Source organism: Apteryx mantelli, chromosome 26, assembly GCF_036417845.1.
Source record: "Apteryx mantelli isolate bAptMan1 chromosome 26, bAptMan1.hap1, whole genome shotgun sequence".
Classification (NCBI taxonomy): Eukaryota; Metazoa; Chordata; class Aves; order Apterygiformes; family Apterygidae; genus Apteryx; species Apteryx mantelli.
The window spans coordinates 9,129,788-9,143,345 of record NC_090003.1 but is presented as its reverse complement, the minus strand read 5'-3'; the positions used below and the strand labels follow the sequence as shown (position 1 = coordinate 9,143,345).

Here is a 13,558-nt window from a genome sequence, read left to right as displayed (position 1 = left end):
GCGGCTCTGTGCACCTGGATAAGTCACCGAGCAAAGCGCCTCCCCGTCTCGGACACAAATGCCTGCAGGTCCGTGGAGAGCGTTGAGAGGTGTGTGCTGAGAGCCCCCCCCAAAAGACCCCTTATCCTGATATTTTGCCAGGTCTGAGGTTCCCCCGGAGCAATTCCGGGCGGTGGGAGAGCTCCTCTTTGCTGCCTGTGCCGCGTTGCTTGGTGGCTTTGCCGCGTGACAAGCTCCCGCCCGGTGTGCGGTGCCCGTTTTGGCCTCGGTGGTGGTGCTGGGGGGCAGTCAAAACCTGCCGCTCTCTCTCGGATGAGTCCGTAGAGGATGCGGCTTTGGAAAGTTTCCACTTGCCTTTTCGGGACCCGTTGAACCCCAAGAGCTTAATGAACGTTGCACCTTCCTGCGCAGGGGGGCCGGGGCGTTGCAGAGCCAGGCTGCGGCGTCCCCATCTCCGGCAGCTCTTCCTCCAGGACCCATGGCAAGCCGGCGGGAGCGTTTCCTAGCCCCTCTCATTGCCAATCTAGCTCCCATTCCTATGGGAAAGCTCCCCGAGGTTCATCGCCAGCGAAACGCGCAGCATCGCGGCGAGCCGACTCGGCTGCGCGCAAGCGTCCCTGCTCGCCGAGCTGCCGCGTGGGTATCGGGTGTGACGGGAGCAGAATCAATATTTACCACCAGAAGCGATAAATCCTTCTGCCGGGTGAACCAGCGAGTCCGCGTCCGTGACCCGCGCCGGGAAACGCTTGAGCGGAAACGCTCAGAAATCTGTTTTTTCTCCTCGTAATTAGCTGCGAGAAGGGAATCGCGGCGCGGAGGTTTGGAAACGCTCCCCGGAGCGTTTCCTCCTGGGAAGTGACGGTACAAATTTAGTCTCGTGGGTTTGAGACGGCAGCTTGGCTTAGGCACCGCCGGGAGCCAGCGAAAGGGCGAGCGCTGGGCCGGCGCTTTGCTTTACGCCGTCCTCGGCGCCGTGAGCGGGAGCTTCTCCGTGGCTGCCTGCCACCCGCGGAGACTCCGGCGCGGGGCTGGCCACGGATATCCCAAGGGTTTGGAAAGCGGTGCCAGGAGCTCGGGTGATTTTTCAGCCCTCCAAGGCGGGAGGATGGGGCTGAGGAGCTTCGCTCCCAGCCGACGCTCCCTGCTAGGAGGGCTTGACGCGGGAACCGGGTTTCCGAAGCCCATCCGGGTCTGCTCCTGGGTTTGAGGATGGGCTGCTCTGGTTCCTCCCTAAGGGAAACCTAAGAAAACCTTGAACGCAAGAAAAACGAGAGGAAACCTTGTTCCTCTCCAGTCCCTCAGGCTTCAGGGCTCCTCAGGGAAGCTGCTCCATCCCTTTTCTGCCCTGTGGAGCTCTGGCTGCTTCTCGGCTGTAGGGGACAACCCGTCCCCGGGTCCTGCCTCTGCGAGAGGTGTGCTAATGGGCTAAACACAAAGGCAACGCGTGGTCTTGGCTGCCACCGGTGGGCCCTGCACCGTACATCTTCGAGTCATGTGTCCGGTCCATGCCTCGAAGAAGCTCAGAGCCTTCTTTAAGAAGGCAGGAGGCTAACCCAAGATTTGCGGCCATCTGGGGATTAAAAACCTCTGCGAGAAAAGCTCCTCGCGGAGCTGCGGTTCACTGCGGGAAGGGGTTTTCTTCCTGGGCTAGCCGCTGCCCTGGCCCTATGCCGAAAACCACCCCGTCCGCCCGCGCTGCCTTCCCGGCTTTGAGGTTGGCTCCGACTTTGCAGCCAAAAGCAGATCCTGAGTCACTGAGCCGGGCGTTAGGGGAGCAGCCCTGCCGGGCTCGTTCGCCTTTCCTTGAGCAAACGCTTCGTTTTAATCGGCAGCTGGGATAATTAGTAGGACTTTAATGCTATCGACCACGGGCTCAGCAGGGGAGAAGAGCTGAACTGGCAGTGAAGCAGCCTGGTGGTGCTTGGAGAGGAGCTGGGGGTTGGAGGTCCTGCTAGGAAGCCCTGGGGCATTGCAGCTGCGGGCTGCGCTTTGGGGAAGGGTTCGGAGGTCTTTTTCGAGCAGAGGAGGCCGGCATTTCCCGGAGAAACTGGTATTTTTTCCTCCAGACATGCCGGATAAGTGCATGGGAGCCCAGGAGGAGAGCGGAGGGTGGCGGGGTGAGAAACAAGGTGGCTTCTTGGATTATCCCCTCCCAGGATGGCCACCGCTCTCCATCCCTTTGCCGGTGCTACGGCTTGGGCAGCGGGCAGGAGGCCTGCGGGAGGCTGCCGGCTCCGAGGGCAGCGCCGAATTCCCGGCGGAGGTACGGCCGGTGCCTCCGGCGGGCTGCAGAGTCCCTGCCGTGCCTCAAAGACACCTATACACCAAATACACCTACGGGCGCCCCTGCTCGCTGTCGCCGGGTCAAAGGACGCGAGTGGCCCGTCATCCGCTGAAAGGACTCGATCCAGCCGGAATGAGGTCTTTAGCTCCTAAATCTCTCCAAAAAGCTCTCCATCGGTCTGCCCCTCTCCGGAAACCTGCGGCATGCGACGACGGCAAAGCACCAGCGTTTCTGCTGTGAGTGAAGAGCAAAGATGGGGAAGGGATGGGTTTTTTTTGTTGTTGTGGTTTTTTTTTAGAGCGCTATTAATAAAGAGCTTTGCGGGCTGCGCGGCTCTCCGGCAGCCTGACGCATCGATTAATGGCCTCGCAAAACAGCCCCGCGCGTCCGAATCGAGCCCGTTGACTTCTCCCGGCGCGGAGGGAAGCTTAGGAAGACGGTGTCCCCCCCTCGGGCGCTGAGAGCTGGAACTGCTCCCGGCCCTCGGAGGGCTGCTGCCCCTCGGAGCGCGGCCCTGATGTCGGAGCGTCGCGCGCCGACGCCGCTCGGCTGCTCCTCCGTGCAAGCCGGGCTGCGGTGTCCCCGTCTTTCTAATCTGCTTTCGGCTCTGCTCGGCCGGTGGCTTGTGCGACACCTAAGTCCCTCCGGCTGCATCACTGCAAAGCGTCGGAGGGTTTTGCGGGAGCGATGGCTGATCTCCCGAGGCTCCAGTGAGTCCCTGAGAGCAGCTGCCTTAGTCCTAAGCTCTTCTAAAATGAAGGATCCCAGGGTCGGACAGGAGCCGGCAGGACCCGTCCAAGCGCTTCCCTCCCTGAGCACGAGTTTAACTACCCCGGTGCGCCGCGTCCACCCCGGGCTCGTCGAAAAGAGGGAGAAATCAATGTGTTTCCATGGGAAATTTTGCTCTTGCTCTGACGGGGAAATGTCCGCGCTAATGAAATTTCGTTAGCGAGCCGTTTGTCCGAGGTCCTACCTGCCGCCCGGATGAGGTGCCTTGCAGCCCAGCCCTGAGATCCGTGGCTTCCCACCCCCTCCGTAGAAACACCCCCTTCGGTATAAACCTCCCCAGGTTCATTTTTGGGGCGCGCGGGAATATCCTTGTGCAAATTCACGTGTAAGAAAAAAAGAGGCAAGGGGAGAGGAAGGATTTGGGCAAAAGCTCGGTGCATTTGAGCAGCCAAGCAGGGCGCCCCGCACCCCGACGCGTAGACTTTGCGCCCTGAACTCCGACGTTCGCTCTCCCAAACGTCCTTCTTTTTTTTTTTCCGTGCCTTTCCAGGGCCGTGGTGGAGCCCATCCGCTTCATCTGCGCGTTCCCAGAAAACCTCGTCCTCCCGCGGGCTGATGCTCAGCTGAAGCAAGCTGTTGACTTGAGCTGCCGGAGGTTTCACGAGTAGATCTCCGAGCAGAGGGAACGGAGCCGGCTCGGAGAGCGGCGACGGGAACGTAGACTGCCTTCCCTTGGTAAGCGCCTGGTCCGGGTCCCCGGATCTTGCCAGGGCTGCGTGGTCACTACAGGGCAGCAGAGACCTGGATCATCCAGGGCTGCCTCTTGCTTGACACCCATGATGGAGATGCTCGGAGATGGAGAAGGACTCCAGGAGGCCAGAAGGTGTCCCCAGAGGTGGCCTTCACGCGATGTGCTGAAGCCCCAAGGTTTCCCATCAGCAAAGCTGCCTGATAAGCCCCAACCAGGTCCTAAGGGGAGACGCATCCCCCTTCCCTGAATTTCCCAGGAGCTGTTGGTATCTCAGGGCTTCTCTACGCGCCCGTTGCTCCTTGCTCTTCGTCTTGCTGAGGCGCCGGGACGAAAACCTGGAGTTTCACCTCTGCTACGACCCAAACAGCGCGTGAAGGCCCGGGAAGAGCGGCCGAGGGAAAGCGGCTTGGATGGCTCTCTCTCCATGGGAATGGGGGATCCATCCATCCAGAAACGCGATGGAGGAGCTCCATCCCCCTGCCGCAGGAGCGGCCAGCGTCTCTCAGGACGAGCCCTTGAGCCGATCGGCAAACGGAGGCGGCGCAGGCGAAATCCGGCTGCCGTTTTGCCCCAGGAGGGAGCCCACCTGCCGCGGTAGGATGCTCTTCGCGGTTTTTCCCCCCCACCACCTTCCTTCGCGGCCCCTTAATTAGCGTAACGAGCGTTGCGGGTGGTAACGAAGCGGCCATCCGCGCCGGTGGCAAAGCGCTTTCCCACGCCTGGGCAAAAGCTCCGGTTTTTGCTCCCGGCGAGCGCGGACCCGCTGCGGTGCCCCGCTTTCGGCAGCCGGACCCGGACACCTCTGGGGCCAGACGGTTATAGGCACATATATATATAAAAATATATATCTGTACACGGGGGCAATTAGGGCCCTATTTACCCCCTCTTGCCCGGCCCGGCGTTTTCGGCAGCGCCCCGAGGCGATTTGGCAACCGGAGGCTCCTCGCGCTCGCTCCGGCGGGTCCCTTCTCCCTGCTGCGTTTACAGGGAATGGGGGGGGAAAAAAAGCATGGAAATTTGGAAGGGAAAAGGGGGGGGGGGTTCGCTCGCGGAGGCGGCGGCGAGCGGCCCCTCGGCGCCCGTGGGCTTCGGCGCTCCCGAAAATAGCGGCCGGGGCAGCGCGCGGGTGTCGCGGGCGGCTCGCCGAAGTCACGCGGCCGTTATGCAAGGCCCGAGGGCGGGCAGCAGCCGAGCCTGCCGGGGGGGCGGACGTGCGCAACGCCGAGCGATAATAACGGGGCCGGCGCGCGTCGGCTCGCGACGGCGCGTGAATTAGGAATTAAAAAAAAAAAAAAAGGAAAGAAAAGAAAAGAAAAAGAGCCCGACGAGGTGTGAAAATCGCGGCTCGAACGGGTTTGCTGCGGCGTTGCAACGCGCTCCGAGGGATGCGCCGTCCGCGGGACCCTGCGGCTCTTTGCCGGCTCCATCAATCCTGACGTTATTAGGTGGTTTTTTTTTCTTAAAACAAACAACAAAAAAAAGGGATACGTGTTCCTCTGTGCTAGGAAGAGGCTTTTTGCTTAACCCTTTCCGTGCACGAGGCAGGAGAGCAAGGAGGGCGCAGGCAGGCGCCTGCGGACTGGGTGCTCCCCCCCCGCCGCCGCGCTGCCCAAAAGGGCTCCGCGTCCCGCGCGCCTTTCTTTGCAGCGCTGCAAGCCGGGATGTGATGCTGCATCCCGGGAGCAGCCGCCCGCCCAGCCGGGGTGCGATGCTGCAAGCCGGGATGCGACGCTGCGGCCGGGGAGCATCTGTGCACCCAGCTGGAATGCGACTCTGCAGCCTGGTATGTGATGCTGCAGCCAGGGAGCATCTGCACACCCAGCTGGGATGCGACGCTGCAACCTGGGGTGCAATGCTGCATCCCGGGAGCATCTGCTTTCCCAGTCAGGATGCAACGCTGCAACCCAGGATGCGATGCTGCATCCCGGGAGCATCTGCTTGCCCAGTCAGGATGCAACGCTGCAAGCCGGGATGCGATGCTGCATCCCGGGAGCATCTGCTTGCCCAGTCGGGATGCAACGCTGCAACCTGGGATGCGATGCTGTAACCTGGGAGCATCTGTGCGCCCACCTGGAATGCAACGCTGCAACCCAGGATGCGATGCTGCATCCCGGGAGCGTCTGCTTGCCCGGTCAGGATGCAACGCTGCAAGCCGGGATGTGATGCTGCATCCCGGGAGCATCCGTGCACCCAGCTGGGATGCGACGCTGCAACCTGGGATGCGATGCTGCAACCTGGGAGCATCTGTGTGCCCAGCTGGGATGCGATGCTGCAACCCGGGATGCGATGCTGCATCCCGGGAGTATATGCTTGCCCAGTCAGGATGCAATGCTGCAACCCACGATGCGATGCATCCTGGGAGCATCCACCCACCCAGCCGGGATGCAGCGCTGCAACCCAACCTGCACCGCTGCACCCTGGCAGCATCCATGCACCCGCTTGGGATGCGATGCTGCACCCCAGGGTGCAACGCTCCAGCCTGGGAGCACGCAGCCTCCTGGGCCATCCCTGCCCAGCCGGAGCGGAGCTGCGGTGCGAGCTCATCGCGTTAACGCCGTTACAGTGGCGATTCGGGATCGGCGCTCGGGGCGCGGGTCGGCGGCGGGCGGCAGCCGCCCCTCCCGCTGCGTGGCTGCTTCGCGGCGCCTTCCTCGGCGCGCGCCCCCGCCGCCTCCCCTCCGCCTCCCCCGGCGCCCGCGGCCCGTTTGGGGCTGAAACCGTCACTATGGAGACCGGGGAGGCTGGCAGCGGCGGCGGCGCCGATGGGAATTGGCTGCACCGGGAGGAGCACGGCAGGCCGAACCCTGCGCGCGGTCAAGCCCGGCCGGAGCACGGTTTGTCCTTGCACGCGGCGAGACCTTGCACGCGGCGAGACCTTGCACACGGCAAAACCTTGCACACCACTAGACCTTGCACACCACTAGACCTTGCACACGCCAAGACCTTGCACACCACTAGACCTTGCATGCGGCGAGACCTTGCACGGGGCAAGACCTTGCACGTGCCAAGACCTTGCACACGGCAAAACCTTGCACACCACTAGACCTTGCATGCGGCGAGACCTTGCACACACCAAGACCTTGCACGCGCCAAGACCTTGCACACCACTAGACCTTGCACGCGGCAAAACCTTGCACGCGCCAAGACCTTGCACGTGCCAAGACCTTGCACATGGCAAAACCTTGCACACCGCTAGACCTTGCACGCAGCGAGACCTTGCACGCGCCAAGACCTTGCATGGGGCAAAACCTTGCACACGCCAAGACCTTGCACTCCACTAGACCTTGCACGTGCCAAGACCTTGCACGCAACAAGACCTTGCACGTGCCAAGACCTTGCACGCAACAAGACCTTGCACACAGCAAGTCCTTGCACGTGCCAAGACCTTGCACGTGTCAAGCCCTTGCACGCCACTAGACCTAATCCTAAAGCGCTCCCTGCAGCAGCGTTGCAGCGAGCACCTACCCCCCCCCCAAAAAAAGTAGATATTCAACTATTTAACCTTTTTTTTTGTTGTTCTTTTTCCCAGGGCCGGCGCGGGAACTCGGGGGGCCGCCGGGGCGCCGCGTGCCTCTGAGTCAGCGGGCCGGGGTGGGGGGTCCCGGGCGGCCCCCGCCTGCCGCCGGCGCCCGCCGCGCTGACTCAGAGGCAGCCGGGCGCCCGAAATAGCGCCCGCCGCCGACCCGCCGCCGTGACTAACCGCCTCGTATCGCAAGGTGCGAAACCGCACGCCCCCCCCCACCTCCTTTTTTTGTGATTTTTTTCCAGTTTTCTTTTTTTTCCCCCTATTATTCCCCTCCCCTTTTCCCCGCGCCTCCCGAACGGGGAGGGCGAGGGAGCTGGCTGCAAGCCCCCCCCGCCGCCCGCGCCTCCCCCCCGAGCACAGCCGGCGGGTTAAAAAAAAACCCTGCACGAATCTGAGACCACGCAGACCCCCCCCCTTTAAGAAAAAAAAACCCAAAATCTCCAAATCCCCAATATTCCCCGTTTAAAACGCCGGGAGGGTTTGCAAAGCCCCGGTGCAGCTGGCTCGGACCCTTCCGTGCTGCCGCTCCGGGTGCTCGCGGCGGGTTTGGCTTTATTCAACCCTCTGCTTTTTTGCCTGGAAGGGGGGAGGCAGGGAAAAAAAAAAAGGGAAAAAGGTGATTTTTTTTATTTTTCATTTTTATTTGTTAACCCTCAGAGCGCCCGCTTTGGGGGGCAGGATGGCCCACGGCTCCGGCTCCCGTCCCGCTCCACCGGATCATAAATAAATCATTTTGCAGGGCGAACGCTGGCCTAGTTCGCCGTGGCCTAGTTTGGTGGGAAATGAATATTTATTGCTGCCCCGGGCAAGGGGAAATGACCCCAAAACGGCCCGAAACGCCCCCGGAAAAGGAGGGGGGGGGGTTCCCGCTCGGTTGCAACACGTGCGGCTCCCGCTGCCTTTTCCAACGCGGGATCGTTGCCCTCGGCAGGGACAACCTGCCCTTGGCATCCCCGGCTCCGCAATTAAAGGATTTGGGGTATTTTAGTGCCTTTTGGCAAGGAAAAAAAAACATTATTATTTTTTTCCTTGATGCACCGAGTTTTTCCCGGTCAATAAACCTTGCGAAACTTCATTTTTTTTCCCCTCTCTGCTTTTCCGAGCTGCCCGTACGGATCGCGGGGCCGGGAGATGCTTGCGGGAGCTGCCGCTCCGGCAGGGGGGTTTTCCAGGGACACGTCTCCCGCCGGGTAACCGGAGCCCCGGAGCAGGTCGGCGGCGGCACGAGGATGCCGCCCGGCTCGCCTTACGCCGCCGGCATCATTTATTAAAGAGCTGGGCGGCGAGTTTGGGGTGCAAAACGCGGGGACGGGGGTGCAAAACGGGGGGGGGGGGGTTGAGGGGTGCAAAATGAGGTTTTGGTGGTGCAAAATGCCGTTTGGGGGTGCAAAGCAAGGTTTTAGTGGTGCAAAGTGAGGTTTTGGGGTGAAAATTAGGTTTTGGCGGTGCAAAGCAGGGTTTTGGGGTGCAAAGCAAGGTTTTAGTGGTGCAAAGCGAGGTTTTGGGTTGCAAAATGAGATTTTGGCAGTGCAAAATGGGGTTTTGGGGTACATAACGAGGTTTTGGTGGTGCAAAATGGGGTTTTGCAGGTGCAAAATGCCGTTTGGAGATTCAAAGAAAGGTTTTGGCGGTGCAAAGCTGGGTTTTGGCGGTGCAAAGCGAGGTTTTGGTGGTGCAAAACAAGGTTTTGGTGGTGCAAAGCGGGGTTTTTGGCGACCCACCTGCCTTTGGCCCTCGGTTAGCCAACGCCTGCGAGACGCCTTTAATCCCGAAATCCGCCCCGGGGAGCGGATTCCCGGCCGCGGGAAGCCCCCTGCGCTGCCTCTTTTGCCTCTTTTGGCTTCTTTTGGCCTCTTTTTTTTTTTTTGGCTCGTCCCCGCGAGCGAGCTGGGGCGACGGCCGCCCGCTCCCGCCCCGTTGGAATAAGTCGCGGCCAAATGCTGCTCCCGCGTGGGCTGGTTTCGGGGGCGATTTTTCTCTTAATATATATATATAAAAATATATATATATATTTTTTATATATATCCTTTTGGGAGGAGGCCGGGTGGTGAAGTGGGGCACGGGGGGGGGGGTAAAACGCGATGAGCCCTCACTGCCAGGCACCTCGCTGCGTTAACGCCGTTACCGCAGGCCTCGGAAGGGCCCGAGCACAATTTCCTTTCCGAAAGGAAAAAAATCGCCTCTAATCCAGGTTTTGCCCCGGCTTTGCTGCGGAAAGGGGCTTAAAACCCGGAGAAACAGGGAAGCGCGGGGGGAAAACGGCCCCCTCCCTCCCCGCATGTTGGTGGGGTTTGGGCCCCACACTCCCGCTGGAAAGGGTCGCTCCAGGTGGGAAAGCTTGGGAAAAGGCCCTTATCTTATCGGATTTTGGCTTTAATTTGGGGAAAGGCTTGGGCACGGCCGCTGCCGGGGGTTTCCCGCGGGGCGAGCGGGGTTTTTCCAGCCCCGGCGTTTCCGCCTGTGGGATTTGAGAGGCAAATCGCTGATCCCCCCTCCCAGCGCCTGCCTGGCGGCTGCCGTTCCCCAAATCCCAGGAATCCCCCCCAAATCCCAGGGTTCTCCCCTGAATCCCAGGAATTGCCCCCGAATCCCAGGGATCACCCCCAAATCCCAGGGTTTGCCCCCGAATCCCGCGGCCCGCCGCGTTTCCCGCGGTCCCCAGCGCGCCGCCGGCTCCCGCGGAGGCCCCGGGCGCGGGAAAACACTTCGTTTTTCTGCTTTTTGTCCTTGGTTTCACTTCGTTTTTATTCGCACATTGCAGAAATAGCCCTGTGTAGTGGCTCAAAGTGCAACAAGAGACAATATTCCCGAAAAGGAGAAAGGAAAACCAAAATCAAACGAAAAGCCCGGCCTCGAGGTCCGTCGTCGAGCGTCGCAAAAAGAAACAGCGAGAGATGCCGTCGCGCGAGGGGGCGGCGGGGGGGCTTTTTTTTCCCGCTTTATTCCCCCTTTTTTTTTTTTGCACATCATGCAAAATATTAAAAAATATATATATAGAAAAGAGAAGTCAAAGAAAAATCCCCCGGAGGGGATCGAGAGACCGAGAGACCGAGAGACCCCCCCTGCCCCGACCCCAGAAAAACCAGAAAGACCAAAGTGCCGCTTTACGTGGACTCGAAAAGCGCTAAAATAAGGAAAGGAAAACAGGCTGCCGTTCGGCATCTCCAAGGATTTGGCACTCTTGTGATTACATTAGATTTTTGTTGTTGTTATTGTTCCTTTTTTTGATTTTTAATAGTCTATTAAAGAGAATAAACTGCCACAATATAAGGAAAAAAAAAAAAACCCCAAAACCAAACCGAGATTACCCACACTACGACTGCAGGGTAGTTAGGAAAAGCCGAGCGGTTCCCCCCCCCGTTCCCTCCCCGTCGTACATATCAAACCTGCCCGTTTGCACGGATCGGAGCGGTTTTTGCTCGCAGCGAACAAAGAAATGCAAGCTTGGAAAAAAGAAACCAATAGCTCTTCCGATGGGTCGTTCCTTTATAAAAGTTTCGTTTCGCCCGCGCTCCGTCGGTGACCTTAAAGTGTGACTCAAACTAAATATATATAATATATATATATAATTTTTTTTTCCGTATTGTTTTTTTTCCCCCCAACATCCAAAGACATCAACATAAAAAATAATAATTATTAAGAATAATAATGACAGTTAACGCAACCCATCGCGTGTTACATCCCAGCGCCCGGAGTCGTTTTTGCAGGGTTAAATCGTGTAAACAGGCTGCCCCTCCGGCGCGGGTCCGGGGGGGGGATTTTGCGAGCTGGGGGGGGGTCGCGTGAATGTTTTGCCTGTTTTTCTTTTTTCTTTCCTTATTTTTCTCTCTCTTTTTTTCTCTCCCCCCCCCTCCCTGTTTGGATTCTGCACCCGGCCGAAACCTTCTCGCTGCCCCCCCTGCGTCTCCCGGCCCGGCTCGCTCCGAGCACTGCCTCGGCGGCTTCGCGTCGGGGTTGTTTTTCTTTTTTTAATTAATTAATTTATTGATTGATTAATTTTTTTTTCCTTTTTTTTTTTTTTTTTTTTTTTGCCGTTACCCGGTGCCATCGCCCCCTTCCCCCCCCCCCTTGCCGGGCACATCCGGGGGTCCCCGGGGAGCCCCTAGACGCCGGGGGGGGCCTTTTCCGAGAGGTTTTTCAGCACATCGTCGATCCTGTCGTCTTCGATAACCACTGGAAAAGCGGGAAAAAAAAACCCGGCGGTGAATTTACGGCAGCGGCGGCGGCGCCTTTCCGCCCCCCCCCCCCCCCCCGGCCAAGGGCGCCCCGGGGACACCCCGGCACCGCGGCCGCATCCCGGGAAATGCCCCGAGTCCTGGAAAATACCCGTTCCCCCGGGATATACCCGCGGCCCGGGGGTCCTACACCCCGGGAAATGCCCGGCGCCCTGGAAAACACCCGGTGCCCGGTGTCCTTTCCGCCGGGAAGGTGCCCGGTGCCCCGGGAAATACGCGGTGCCCGAGGTCCTACACCGCGGAAAATACCCGGTGCCCTGGGAAAATACCCGGTGCCTCGTCCCCCGGGAAATGCCCGGTGCCCTACACCGCGGAAAATACCCGGTACCCGGGGTCCTACATCGCGGAAAATACCCGGTACCCTGGAAAATACCCGGTGCCCGCTGTCCTGTCCCCCGGGAGCTGCCCGGTGTCCGGTGCCTGGGAAGGTGCCCGGTGCCCCCGCAAATGCCCGGTGCCCGGGGGTCCCGCACCGCGTAAAATACCCGATATCCTGGAAAATACTCGGTGCCCCGTCCCCCGGGAGATGCTCGGTGCCCTACACCCCGGAAAATGCCCGGTGCCCCGGAAAATACCCGGTGCCCGGGATCCCACACCGCAGAAAATACTCGATGCCAAGGAGAACGCCCGGTGCCGGGTGCCCTGTCTCCCGGGAGCTGCCCGGTGCCGATGTCCCCGTAAATACCCGGTGCCCGGGGGTGCTACACCGAGGAAAATACCCGATGCCAAGGAAAACGCCCGGTGCCCAGGAAGGTGCCCGATGCCCCGTAAATGCCCGGTGCCCGGGGGTCCCGCATCGCGGAAAATACCCGGCGCCCTGGAAACCCCAAGGTGCCGGGTGCTCTGTCCCCCGGGGAGCCGCCCGGTGCCCCCGTCCGTGCCCGGCGCCCCCCCCCCCCCGCGCTCACCTCGCTTGCTGCGGCCGATCTGGCCCAGCTTGGGCGGCCGCTTGCCCTGGGCGCCGCCGAAGAAGCCGTTGGCGTCGTGGAGGCGGCAGGCGAAGGGCAGCTGCCCCACGGCGGCGCCCTCGGCGAAGCCGCCCAGCTTCTCCTCGCCGTAGGGCAGCACCTGCGACATCGCCGCCGCCGCCGCCGCCGCCGCGGGGGGGGGGCCCGGGCCCGGCCCCGCCGCCCCCCGACAGCTCCCCGGGCGCGGCGCCGGCGCCGCCGCCGGCGGAGCCTCCGGTGCGGGGAGCGGAGCGGAGCGGGGAGCGGAGCGGGGCGCCGAGCGGAGCGGCGCCGCTCACATCCCCCCCCCCGGCCGCCGCCGCCGCCGCCGCCGCCGCCGCCGCGGCTCCCTCCGCTGCTGGCGGCTCCGCGGCCCGGCGCCGGCTGGCGAGGGGCGGCCGCGGCCGGGGATACCTAGCGCGGGGGGCGGGGGGAGGAGGAGGAGGAGGAGGAGGAGGAGGAGGATGCAGCGGGAGGGGGAGGAGGGGGAGGAGGGCCGCGCTGCGGGAGGAAGGCGACAGGGAGCGCGGCGGCCGCGGCGTCAGCGCGCTGCGCGCACCGGGCCCCCCCCCCCCCCCGGCTGCTCCCCCCGGAGCCCCAAATCCCCTCTCGGAGCCCCGGGCTGCCCCAAATCCCCCCGGGCTGCCCCATATTCCCCCTTGGAGCCCCACATCCCTCCCCCGGGAGACCCAAATCCCCCCTCGGAACCCCAAATCCCCCCCCCCCCGGAGCCCCCAGGGAACCCGGCTCTGCCCCACGTCTCCCCCAGAGCCTCCTCCGGATGTGTCGCTCGAGGCCGAAGGCCCCTGGGCTGCTCCTCTTCGCCACGGGCCTTTAGTTGGGGAGCAGTGTGTGGGGCCGGGGGGGCCCGGGGGGGGGGGGGCAGCTGGGCCTCCCAGGCACCTTGCAGCCCCATCCCGGCTCTTCGGTAGGGAAACGGCCATGGGGCAGAGTCTGGGGCCGCCACTGGGGCCATGGGGGGGGGGGGGGGTCGGGGGGGGGTGCTGCCGTCCTGCCGCTGCCTCCCTTGCACTCTTGCGTGTCCCCTGCACGTCCCTCAGGCACCTTGTGGGCATCCCTTGCACG

General features: G+C 61.7%; 1 protein-coding gene across 1 annotated transcript; it reads right to left on the bottom strand.

Annotated features, from left to right (window-relative positions):
• Nucleotides 1-9,954: 9,954 nt before the first annotated feature.
• CAMK2N1 (calcium/calmodulin dependent protein kinase II inhibitor 1) lies at nucleotides 9,955-12,798 on the bottom strand. Its single transcript, XM_067311010.1, has 2 exons — nucleotides 12,434-12,798; nucleotides 9,955-11,463 (listed from the first exon to the last, which is right to left on the bottom strand). The coding sequence occupies exons 1-2, from the start codon at nucleotides 12,600-12,602 to the stop codon at nucleotides 11,393-11,395; spliced, it is 240 nt and encodes a 79-aa protein (XP_067167111.1). The 5' UTR covers nucleotides 12,603-12,798; the 3' UTR covers nucleotides 9,955-11,392.
• Between the last annotated feature and the right edge of the window lie 760 nt (nucleotides 12,799-13,558).

Excerpts from the sequence above, each read along its gene's own strand:
- CAMK2N1 (XM_067311010.1), bottom strand. The coding sequence starts at position 12,602 with ATGTCGCAGGTGCTGCCCTACGGCGAGGAGAAGCTGGGCGGCTTCGCC. Across the intron at positions 11,464-12,433 it reads GATCGGCCGCAGCAAGCGAG|TGGTTATCGAAGACGACAGG; the intron begins GTGAGCGCGGGG and ends CCGCTTTTCCAG.